The sequence below is a fragment of the Anarrhichthys ocellatus genome, unplaced genomic scaffold (assembly GCF_004355925.1).
Source record: "Anarrhichthys ocellatus isolate YVR2014 unplaced genomic scaffold, GSC_Weel_1.0 scaffold133, whole genome shotgun sequence".
NCBI classification, from domain to species: domain Eukaryota; kingdom Metazoa; phylum Chordata; class Actinopteri; order Perciformes; family Anarhichadidae; genus Anarrhichthys; species Anarrhichthys ocellatus.
This window is the reverse complement of record NW_022280163.1, coordinates 395,050-407,700: the sequence shown is the minus strand read 5'-3', so window position 1 is coordinate 407,700 and position 12,651 is coordinate 395,050. Positions and strand designations below refer to the sequence as shown.

Sequence of the window (12,651 nt, the reverse complement as noted above, 5' to 3'; positions counted from 1 at the left end):
TTATTGGAAAATTGGATCATCCAAAACCCTAACCAGAATAACTTACATCAGTATTAAAGGAAGAGTATGTAACTCTTGTAACTGGCACATTTCCCTTCATTTCCCAAGATGCTCTTCAGTCATCTGGTTCAAAGCTGCATTATGGGATTTTTTTTCGTTTGTTTTGTTTCGGTCAGTTGGGGTCAGCAGAACATGCTGAAAAAAACACAACATTGACATTTTACTCTAAAGCTGTTGTAGTGAATGTGTTAGCTAACTGTTTGCAGTTGGAGACAAGTCTGTAAGCCAGAGAACCAAAAGAATGAGGTTAAAAGGCAATGAAAAGCATTACAGTGCTAAATAATAAGGACTGTGAAACTTGGCTAAATCCTGGAAGAACGGTCAGCAGAGTAGCCAGGCATTAGGCTGTGTCGTCACTGCCGAGATGGCGACGGGCGGAGCCACCCACTTTGAGCTTTATTTTGGCTGTTCAGAAACCTATGAGTGACACGGAGACTAGATGTTTTACACAGCCTATGGTCTGACAGGCCCCACACACACGAACCAGAGGACAGCAGAGCATCTCTGTGCTGTGTGTGTGTGATGAACTAAGAATCTAACATTCTCAAATATATATATAATAATATGATCAAATATAATCATGTATGCAGATCAGAATCGGCACGTGTATTTATTGCAGGTCAATCATGCATTCAATTTCCCCACTGAAAAAATGATAGCTCAGCAGAACAGTATAAAACAATATATTAAGAATTTCTTGATTGGAACAACTTTTAAACTGGTGTCCATATACTTAATTCACATTTGCATAAACATAAACAGCCTAGTTAGCTACTTCTTAACCACACATAAGGCAGATGATTATATAGCGATGGAGCAAATAAACACCAATTAAGTATTGATTGATTGATTCACACATATCTGAACCACAGTGGCAACCACCTCAATGAGTGAAAATGCAGCCTTAACGAGTCCACAAAGTGCTTTACTGGGGGAATAATTAACCATAATCTGTGTTTTACGGGTACTAGAAGTCCAAGAACAAACATAGTCCTTTTGCTTCTCCACCTGAAAGATGGTTAGTCTGCTCTCAGGACACGGGGGTGTGCATTACGTCAACACTGCGTGTGTCTCTTAACTGTCCTGTCCAACGTGGTCTCACAGAAATACATGGAAAGACCACTATCTCAAGCGCATTACGTGGTAGTGGCACTCAATGTGTTAAAATTACATGAAAACAATGTTACGTTTTAGGCAACAAAATGAACGTTTAGGTTTAGGAAAGACATCACAAAAGCAACAACACTTTGGGACACAAACATTGGTCTCCTGGTTGAACGTCCTCCACAGCAGTCACTATTCATACATGAGCAGTAGAACATAGACAGCATGGCCTGCACCAACTCAGTTCTCTCTCTTGAAGACGGAATAGTAGAGGCAACAACTCTCAATACACCACAACAAAAGAAGGCACTACCTTGCAATGCGATTTGGCACTGCTATAATACCACAATGCAAGACTTGGAGTTGAGAGACAAGGTCTATGACCGGATTGTCGTTACCGGTTCATTTTTTAGGTAATAAAAAGCTAAATCGTCTTCAGACTATAGCCGATGGGTTCCCAGATTGCATTGGTTCCAATGCGCTCCGCCTCTTTTGCTCTTTTCACTATTTACAGCCATTCAACAAAAGCCTGCTTTAACGTGATTGTCCAATACCACTCTGACTACAAAAAACAGAACAAATGGAAACCAGAACGCTTCTGATACCAAAATCTTGCCCCCTTGTCTACAGATTCTGCATCCATACTCAAATATCTGTTTATAGAGATTAAAGTTAGGGAGATATTGCAGTCAGTGGAGAGCAGGGTCGTCCTTCAATCAGAGGATCGACGGTTCCATCCCTGGCTCCGCTAGTCCATGTCGATGTGTAAGACACTTAACCCCAATTTGCTCCCGTAGCTGTGCCTACGGTGTGTGAATGTTAGTTAGTCCTGATGGGCAGGTGGCATGGTAGCCCCTTCCATCAGTGTGTGAATGGGTGAATGATGACATGTAGTGTTAAAGTGCTTAGAGTGGTCGGAAAGACTAAAAAAGCGCCATTCAGGTACAGTCCATTTACCATTTACAGACAATCGTAAAGGTTTACTCACACACTCTTTTAACACACAATAACTTATTACAAATTGTAAGGGGGTTAAAAAACCTTCAACTTGATTTATACAAGAAAATCCAAGCCAGATATGTTCATGCAATCATTTCCTGTGTTCAGCTGAAAATGTCTTTCATAACCTCTGGTAGAGCTCCTGTTCCACAGCCAATAAACTCTATCAGTGTCAGTCAGACATAAACCAAGAATTATATCCTGATAAGTTTCTGTGCCTTGTTTTACCATTTGGATGAGTAGTATGTTATTGAGGATTTCTTGACATACATAGTTTGAAATAGGTTTTCCCTTGCTTTCTATTTTGTTTTATTGTGGTTCATGAGCCACAATGTCAAGCAGGAATGAAAACAAAGAGGATGAAGTTGTAATATACTGTTGCTTGCTTAACCTGACGGCTTGTGATATCAGCCAGGAGTCCACGAGGGGGCATTTCCTGCCATTGAGGCGGTGGATCTACCTTTCCCCCCTCTGCGCCCCAACGCAGGACATGATTTACACTTCCAATATTTATCTGTGCGTCTCAGATGGTGAAACACAATATCCTCACAGCAAGTTCGTCGCAGGTCAGCCAGGCTCGAGGAGGGAAAGCAAAACACATCCCTGCCAGAGTTTCAAAACCATGACTAGCTGAGATAGGTATTTTTGACAGGACTGTGAACATATTACTTTATGAACACCACGTTGTGGGTGTTGTTGAGATTACATCAAGTTTCAGTTACCTAAAATGGAGAACATTTTGTGATTTTAAGGCTTAAAAGAATTCTTCACCTACAAATTGACCTTTACATCAATAACTCACCCCTGTTCTTTGGAAGATTACTTCAAAATCAAAAAACAGAGAAAAGTCTTAATGAATTGAAGTGAATGTGGACGGCATTTAACAACAGCAAAACTAAATCAAATGATCATTATGAACGTAAACAACCAACATGGCTATTGCTAGTACTCACAAAAGTTAAGTTAGCAGCTTGTGGACGACTCCGGTGACGGACAATAAGTGCACGGTCAGAATATGTGCACGCAGGCAAGCAGGTAACCCGTCCAATCATGACATTCGGGCTGAATGAGATGATTGATTACAGTCCTGTGACAGCCACAGAGCATTTGATTCATTGATTGCTGTCAGGATGTAATGAGAGTTATATCTAGAATATCAAAAATGTTTCTGAAAAAGATCACCAACCCTGGCTATAAAGGAAAGTTGCAAGGAAACTTATAAGTTGTACTTTTACTGATAAGGGTCCGCATATCCTTTCCATGTGTGTGTGTGTGTGTGTGTGTGTGTGTGTGTGTGTGTGTGTTTACATAATGACCAACCACTCCCTCCCTGGAGGGGATGTGCGCCATCGGAAAGGTCATGGTTGGGCATGTGCTCTGTCTGTCCACTGGTTGCCACCCATGACATAGCGGCTGAGCTTAGTCAATTCGTCAGGGTGTGGGTGGCACAGGGCGAGTGATAAACTGAAGTGTCACTCACAGTTGTGTCTGTGCGTGTGTGTGCGTGGGTGAGAGTGTGTATGTGTGTTTGAGAGAGTTCATCCACATGCACAAACATGGAGCCCCCGTGCGCCTCTGCGTCTGTATGTGCAGATAGGATTATGTGCATGTAGGTGTGTGAGAGAAAGAGAGAGAGGCCACGGGTAAATTAACCTCAGCTCTCCTTCCCTTCATCCTCATCCAGGACATGGAAAACACCTCCCTTTTCCTCCTCGCCTGGTGACAGCTCTTGTACTTTAACGACAATAAAAATTTACGTTCGGTTAACTCCTTTGTGGAGCAGCCAATACTAAAGGTGGATGGTGCAACACGGCTAATAACCCAGTGTATCGAGTAAGCACAAATGACAACTTTCAGACTCATCATTCTCTGTAGCACACAGATGAAAGGAACTCTTTATGGTCTAGAACAGCGCTCTTCAACGTTTTTCAGGCCAAGGACCTGATATCAAATAGCTTTTGCGGCTCCAGACAAATTTTATTAGGTGAAAAATAGGGTAAAATGGCTCTTTGGATAGTAAAGGTTGCCGACCCCTGGTGTAGAAGAACTACAGTGTCAGAATTGAAAACGTGAAAACGTAAATGGCCCCAATCTAGAGCCTGTTGTAAGAGTAGCATTTGCGTTAGCGAACGAGTTGGCAGCGGGGCTGAAGAGAGTTAGCTTAGCTTTGAGGATTTCAAGTGAATGTACAGTGGAAGTCGCAGTTTGTGCAGAAATAAATGTTGCTGCTCGTCAAGACCAACAGAGGTTTCCCGTGTTTTGTTTTCCGGTCCAGGAGAGCAAAACAACAGTGCCCACTCTGTGTTTTCCGACCACAGTTGAGAAACAGGTTGGTTTGTCTGTTCTTTGCCACTGTAGAAACATGGCGGTGAAGAGGGCCCGCTCCGTAGGTAGATATAAACGGCTCATTCTAAACTAACGAAAACACATCTCTGCCAATATATCCCCCTAAATGTTCCACACTGTTACTTTAAATCTAGTACACGATGCAGTAACTACCTTGCCTCAGATATCCCTCATGTACGCACTTATTTTGGCACCACCGATTTCAGGTACTATGCACCTTTTAAAATGGAATGAACTGCAAACGGCCCTCGAGCTAGGGTGTTGCATTGACTTAGAGATTTTAAAGATTTACAACACACTTTCATTCCACCTTGTCACATCGTCAGACCCCTTGGCAACACTTTCTTATGCACTGGATGGCCCGGCACACAGTCGCAGAAAACACGGGGTTAACGTTGTGAAGTCACACAAAAAAACCTAAACCTAAAAAAGTTTAGGCGACAAAACCACTTAGGTAGGTTACGGAAAAATATCATAGGCTTACAATAAGTACGTAAACTAAGTAAAACGTAAACAACGAAACGTAAGTACAGGAAACACGTCCCAAACATCACTAACGTAACTTCAAAATAACTCCGGTCTCCTGGATGAAGTGTTTGTTAGACCCTTCGGCCCTGTGTGTTTTTTTTAGTTTTTTTAATTTTTTTCTACTACGTCATCACGCTCCCTGAGCGTTTTCTCTGAGCCTCTAATAATGACGTCGATGAGTTTACATTGTAGTTATTTGGAAGCCCGATGCGTCTCATACAGACGTGAAAGGGTGCCTCGTGTGTCGGTATCAGATGGGGAGGGGCTTGATAAAGCGTCAGTGGGAATGACAACGGGCTGAGCTTTATTTTCTGGTGTTTTTTACGAGTCTTGTAACAATTTGTAATTCCATGTTACTGTCTGATTGTGTCCTTGTGAATGTTTCTTGTTCTTAACCTCAATGAGAATGAATGAATAACATTTTAAAAAGCTGCGATAGCTTCCCCTGTTTTGTATTCTCTGGCGCTCCGAATATCGATTTCAAACCAAGACTGTGGTGAGGATGTTGTCAGTGGCGCTGACACCAGACCTCGTCAAAGTAACTGCGCCCCGTGAAAACACTGTGAAAACATTGTGAACGTGATGACTGGAAAGAGCGAGGAGAATATAAACAGACTTCAGGGCCCATCTTGAACGCCCCCCCCCCCCCCCTCCCGGGTAAACTCAGCATGGGCACTGAAGCTAGATATCAGAGAAAATATTTACGGAGGCCGACCGGTCTGGTTTTTGTCGCCAAGCTGACTTTGTGTTATGGTTAAACAGAAGCATGTGTCACTGTATTGGATCATAACCGTGGCGCCTGCTGCTAGGCGTCCTAGCCAAGATTGGAATCTTAAAGTTGAACGTTCAAGACTCAAATAAAAACACTGATTATTTTGTTTCTATAACGTGAGCAAAGGGTTCCTATCCATGTACGCCTCTGTCACATCCCCTCCACCCCATTTCATCCCACACCACCACACCCCTTTAACGAGGGCACTGAAATAACATTGAGCCTCCCTACCTCTTTGAATTGTGGGTAGTTCTTCACTGTGGCATAAATGTCTTTAATCACAGTAATAAGTCCGTTTTTTACATCTCCGAATACAAATTTTGTTACAGCTGACAATCATTTACATAACAATGTTCTTATGGTTCTACACTCTACTGCACTGAAACATATATTTCATCTCCCATTACAACCACTGAGTCACTCTGTGTCAATTTGGGAGGGAATCAGTCTGTCACATTCCTTCAAATCTACTCGACCAAAACTCCAGTTTACATAATGCACCTTTAGTCACGTTTTGTTTCTGCACCAAGGGGCTGTGGGAAGTATGTCCAGCCCTCTTGTTCCCACTTCCTCTTCCTGTCCAGTCACTTTCCCCCCTGGGGAAAGTGGAAGGCAGCTCTCTTCCTCCTTCGCCAGCCCCGCCAATCTGAGGGAAGATGTTGAATAGTTTCAGGGTGATGATTGATGAAGATTGAACATAAGTCAGACAATTGTGTCTCTGCCTCAACAGTTATTATTGTACCTTCAGGAAATTTGAATCCGTGCGTCAGTGTCTCTTTGGGAAGGAGTGCTTTTCTTAGTTAATGTTTCTATTATTAAGTTCATTGTAAATTGTGCTGTTACTGGTGACATGGTAATCAAGAGAAGTGACATAGTTTTGGAGTACCCCTTTACCTACAGCAAGTGAGGCAAATGTTCTTTAAGGTTGCGTTAATTGGTTATGTTTTTGGAGACTTTGGGGCAACGGTACTACCTCAAAACACAACATTGACACATTATCACCCTATAAAGTTGATATGGCTAATGTGCCAGCAATGTGTTACTTATTTACACGTTAAGCAGACACAGCAGTCTCTAGTCTTAGTTGCTAATCTGACTTTAAACAACAGCAGGGGATCTCCAGAAATATATCTCCTTGCCCCCAGAGTCAATGGGTTCTGAGATTGAGTCTCTATCTGTTATGGGTGCTGCAAAATCAATGACTTTATATTGTAGAGGCTATTGGTACAGTTTAAATTAAGACATAAATTCATTTTGTAATTCGATCAGCAGTTATTGTATGTGTAATCTTTATCTGTAAAGTAGGTAGAAAATACAAGTAGTGGATTAAAGAGTGCAACATTTCCCTCTGAAGAGAAGATCTAAAGCTGCACCGATCTGAAATATGTAGAGCCGTACACTCCCTCAAAGTCGGCCGACTCTTTTGTTACTTTGTGTGCAGAATGTCATTTAAATCATCTTTTCCCCCAAAATGTCTATGAGATGTTGACTTTAATAACCAACATTATTTGACCACTCAACAGAAAAACTCCCTGTTCCCATCAACTTATTTTAATCGTCTCCCTTTTCTCTTGAAGCCCACTTAACCAGCCTTCCACTAGCCCAATAAAGGTCACGGTATGAAGTGATACTGATGATAAACTGGATTCTGCCTCTCAACACTGATTCATCTACAGCCGGAGTTTCTAAATATGAAATATGTCATGTCAAATTGTGACATTATGGAGCATATCACGATTAGTTCTTTGCTTGGCATATTTTTGACAGAGTATTAACTTAAATAAGGAAGAGGTACAAAAAAAACAATAGGAAAGATTCTACATGTGTGAGTGGAGAGATGTGTGTCTCTTCCCTGGAGGCTTTACTGGAATATCATCTAAATCTAGAAAACTCATGGGAGAGGATTATGGGATATTGTCGCCCGCCCCCCCCCCCCTCTTATTGAAAAGTTCACGTGCGTGCATGTGTGTGCGCTCTGTCGTTGAATGTGTGTGTGTGTGTGTGTGTGTGTGTGTGTGTGTGTGTGTGTGTGTGTGTGTGTGTGTGTGTGTTTTGATGGGACAGTCTCTTTGAGATAAGGCTTTTGGACAGCGGGGGAGGGAGGGTTGAGCAATCAGACCGGGGCTTTAACTGTTGGCCAAGACTGAACTTCCTTCCTCGCCTGGTCCGACATAAACAAATACAGTGTGAGGCTTTTATAAATGGGGGCTATGCTCAGCCTCCAGTCGCTGAATCCGCTTCAGATCGTCGAACACGGAGCTCTACACCACCGCAGGCCACCACTTTTCTAACATCGCCACCATGATTCATTCAACAAACGCGCTGCTCATTTGTGTGGTTGTCCTCTGCGCGCTGGAGGAAACGGTCCTGTCCCAACGCGGATATTGCGCCGCGAATCAGTGTTTCGCATTTTTCCTGGAGCCCAAGGACTTTACAGGCGCACGGAAAAGCTGCAGCGACTCTGGCGGACAGTTGTACGCGTTAGGCTTGGAACACGTAGAGGAGATATTGACTGTCAGCGGTAGTTACTGGGTGGAGCTGCCCAGCACAGACACGGCAGCAGAGGAAGCTGCAGCAGGTCTACAAAGCTGCCCGTTCATCTCCGTGACGACCGGACGCAAAAACGAGCTGCAGCGGGAGCCGTGCCGCGGCACCCGGAACGGATTCCTGTGCCAGTACAAGTTCCAGGAGCCGTGCAGTGTCTTACAGACAGACGGAGACACGCAGGTGAAATACACCACGCCCATGCACTTTAGGGCGGACGAATCGGAAACGTTTCCACCAGGAACCACCGCGGTAACGGTTAAGGTTGGCGGTAATTATCCGGAATCGAAGCACTTGTGTTTCTCCAAGGGTTGGATGCAAGCTCCCTGGAGGTGTGAGGTGCTGTGGGGGGGCTGCGAGCACAACTGCGGTGCCACCACACACACCTGCATCTGTCCCGCGGGGAAGGTCCTCCATCACAACAACATCTCTTGTACCAAGGGTCCCTGCGAGAACAACCCGTGCACAGGCGAGGGTGAGGAGTGCGAGAACACCCGGGAAGGGTTCAAGTGCACGTGCAGTGATGGCTTTATCGAGGAGGATGGGGGGTGCGTAAATGTCACGATCTGCGAGAGGTGCGAGCACATGTGTGACAAGTTCGATGGGGTTTACCAGTGCATGTGCAAAAAGGGGTTCAGGGTGGCGGCCCACGACCCCACCAAGTGCGATATGATCTGCAACGAGAAGGACTGTCCGGCCAGGTGCGACAGGAACGACCAGGATTCGTGCTACTGCCCCGACGGTTACATCCGAGACTTCCAAGACGGGAAAAGCAGCGCACCCTTCTGCACCGACATCAACGAATGCGAGATGGGGCATTGCGACCACAAGTGTGAGAATTTGTTCGGGGGTTACCAATGTTTGTGCAACGAGGGGTTCAGGCTGCACCAGGACAGGAACACGTGCGTGCCCATCGAGGAGGACGACGATGGATCGGGCTCCACTCCTCCGTACCCCACCCCAGCCGGCACACACCCGGTCGCGGTGCCCTCTTACATCAAGACCGGCAGCGTCCTGGGCATCAGCATGTTCATGGTGCTGTGCGCGGGCCTGCTGTACTTCCTCATCCGAAACGCGGTCAAGCGTTGCGGCAGATTCGAGCTCTCCTCTATCAAACGCCCAGACATCGATATTTTCTATCTGCAGCAGGTGACCTCGGAGGCGTACAAGAGGTTGTCTATGGACAAACACTTCAAAAGTGACTCTTAAATACTTTTAATCTCACCCATAAGGAAGTATGCTGCTTTTCAACCTTTTTTCTTTTTTATTTCCTCAAGAGACGTCTTGAGAAGTTTTGAACTTTTTCACATTTTTTCACAGGAAGCTGCCCTCAACCACACTCTGTGAAGCAGTGATCTGTCCCGTGATAGGGTGACGGGTGGCCCGCCAACCATTGTCTAATTCACTATGAAAATAAATTGGTTCACAATGGGAAAATTCTTTCTTCAACTTTTAATGTAAATGCAGTGCCAGAGTTCACAAAAAGCATAAAGATATACATAATTATGAAAAATATCCAAAAAATAAAATGTATGTTTAATAAGTTATTAAGTCAGAGTAATTTTATCTGATAAAGTCCTAGATATTGGACTTGATTTCTGAATGTTTAGTCGATTTTTGTATGGAATTGTTGTTAATTTGTCTTATAAAAACAAACGAGAGGCTGTTACATGGTACTAATAAGTTAGTATGGTTGCTTTTTCAAATTACAAAGCAGTTTCCTTAAAAGCTCTACAAATCCAGCAATGTCAACCTTTAATAATTTTCAATGTATTTGAAAGACAAGGTTCTCTCACCAGAACCAGCTCTATGTCTGATGTCACTTTGTTGTTGTCTTATTACACTGTACTGAGCTGTAGTTAAGTTCTTTAAAAAAGGAAAACAAAACGTGCCTTTGCTCGACATCATTGTTTTGCACACTTTTGCGTATCTCTTTGTCTGTAAAGTGACACTGTAAACCTTTAGTGTAGATAAAAGGAGCTTTTTTTTGTCAAATGCACATTATTTTTCTAGTGTGTAGTGCGTGTGACTGATGTTTTCTCATTTAATATGTTTTATATTTATTACATTTGAGATGTCTGATGTCCTTGGCCACTATTTGTTTTGGGATGCATCGGTTGCTATGGAAACCGTATCTGATAACTCACAGCAGTGTGTAGTCAGGTGTTACGGACCATTTTTCACATGCGCTTCCCTGGCGGAGATCATCCGAAATGACAAATCCACATTGTGGATTGTCCAAATGTGTATTGACTTAAATAGACTTGTATTTCTGGGGGCATCTCTGGGTTCTCTCTCCAGGTCCTGATTTGGTCACACGATTCCTTCTGTATAACACTGAGAACACTATAACTGTAACTGAATGACATGTTACCGTATACTCCCTGATAATGCTGTGCTACCACTGACAGTCACATGAGGTTGAATGTTGTTGCCTTTACTGTATAACTGACGGCTCATGGAGCTTTTATCAGTCGGTGAATATTTCACAATTGAATGATAAATAAAGTTCTGAACACAAAATGTTGGTGTGTGATTCACAAAAGGTTCATTTTCATTAATATTTGTAGTACTGTAATCATTTAGCAAGGGGGACTTGGTGTCACTTAGCAATATTCATAACAGAATAATCGTAATTATATTAATACGTGAGGTGAGAGGAAGAAATACTGGGGGAGAAAATCCCTTAAATAATAGACGTTCCTTTGCATTTTATCTGTTTTATTATTTCTCTCTTATTTTATTCAGTTTTACATTTCACTGCTGACCTCGGGTCACATTGCAAGATTTTTCATTGTGTCAACCTCTTCCTTATTCTGCCTCGTTATGAGCTATGATGACGTTCATGTTCACGTTAATGTCCCAAACAAGTCAAAATGTGTTGGAACTAAGTTCTAAACTGTCAAAGTTTTAACCTCAAGCTAAACTGTAAAGTCTGACCACGAGACTAAAAAAACAACTCGTTCACACTTGGTGAAGAGTGGTTTGGGGAGGGGCTACTGCACATTGGGGGCGTTGGGTAGATGCCCCCACCTCCACTTGCGTGCGCGCTGCGTACGTGCGTAAAAGCCGTGCGTAATTTGGGGATGTGGTCTGCCTTGCAGAGGAGAAAGTTTCTGAAGGAAGGGGGATGGGGAGTGGGGGGGGGGGACAGTGAGCAGGGGGGGGGGGGGGGGGCAGTGAGCAGCGGAGAGGGCTGATTAAGAGCCACTTCCTTCCTCCGCCAGAGCACTAAACATGGAGTCGGAGGGCTATAAATACGAGCTTGACGTTTTCTCAAACAAACAAGCCTATACACTGCCGGGACGCGCGAGAACATAAACGGACAGCAACGAGGTTCAAACATGAGGGACGTTACGGGACTATTTGTTTTCTTGTTGACTTTCCTGATGGGAAGAGCCGGCGGGATAGAGCCGAGTAACGGGTACTGCATCGGGACCCAGTGCTTCACTGTGTTCCATCACGCCAGCGATTTCACAGCCGCGCAGGACCGATGCAGAGACCGGGGAGGACATTTGATGACAGTGCGGTCGTCTGTCTTCCACGATATTCTCTTCATCTTGTTGGGGAACTTGACGGGGCGGTACTGGATTGGCTTACATCTGGCGACCGGCTGCCCGGACTCTGCTGCTGAGCTGAGGGGCTTCCAGTGGGTGACCGAGGACAGCGAAAGCGACTTCTTCAACTGGGCGCCGGGTTTGGAGGACAGCTGTTCCTCTCAGCGCTGCGTCTCGGTTTCCCAAGAGGACGAGTTTCAATGGATCCCGGAACCGTGTGGGGAACACTTGGCCGGGTTCCTCTGCGAGTACAGCTTCAGTGACCCGTGCAAAGGTCTTACGGCCGCGCAGGGCGAGTCCGTCACCTACAGGACCCCCATGGGGTTTGTGGGCGAGGATGTGCTGTCTTTGCCCCCCGGAAGCACCGCCATCCGGATGCCGGCCGAGACCAAATACGTCTGCTTCACCGAGCAGTGGCTGCAGGCACCCTGGAGCTGCGAGATACACGAGGGCGGGTGTGAGTACAGGTGCGCGGTGAACCCCAAAGACAGGCCCGTCTGCTTCTGCCCGTCGGGCCAGACCGTCAACCCCACGAACAACGTCACCTGCGAGGTGATGGGCGCGGACCACCCGTGTGTGGCCCTGCACTGCGCGCAAGCCTGCTACAAAGACGGAGACTCCTACGCGTGCATGTGCGACCACGGCTTTAAGTTGGCGCAGGATGGCATGTCGTGCGTGGACTTTAACGACTGCCGGGACGACCGGCAGTGTCCCGGGGAGAACTTCATGTGCGTCAACGTC

General features: G+C 45.0%; 2 protein-coding genes across 2 annotated transcripts; both read left to right on the top strand.

The window, feature by feature from the left end:
- Positions 1-7,958: 7,958 nt before the first annotated feature.
- On the top strand, positions 7,959-11,022 carry LOC116399876 (thrombomodulin-like). The gene has a single exon (XM_031877328.1). It carries the CDS (start codon positions 8,111-8,113, stop codon positions 9,560-9,562), a length of 1,452 nt encoding a protein of 483 aa, XP_031733188.1. The 5' UTR covers positions 7,959-8,110; the 3' UTR covers positions 9,563-11,022.
- Positions 11,023-11,588: 566 nt separating this feature from the next.
- LOC116399865 (thrombomodulin-like) lies at positions 11,589-12,651 on the top strand (the record flags this gene model as incomplete). Its single annotated transcript, XM_031877307.1, has 1 exon — positions 11,589-12,651. A coding segment is annotated over exon 1 (954 nt), but the record flags the coding sequence as incomplete, so codon positions are not given.

Coding starts and splice junctions, on each gene's coding strand:
- LOC116399876 (XM_031877328.1), top strand. CDS start 8,111: ATGATTCATTCAACAAACGCGCTGCTCATTTGTGTGGTTGTCCTCTGC.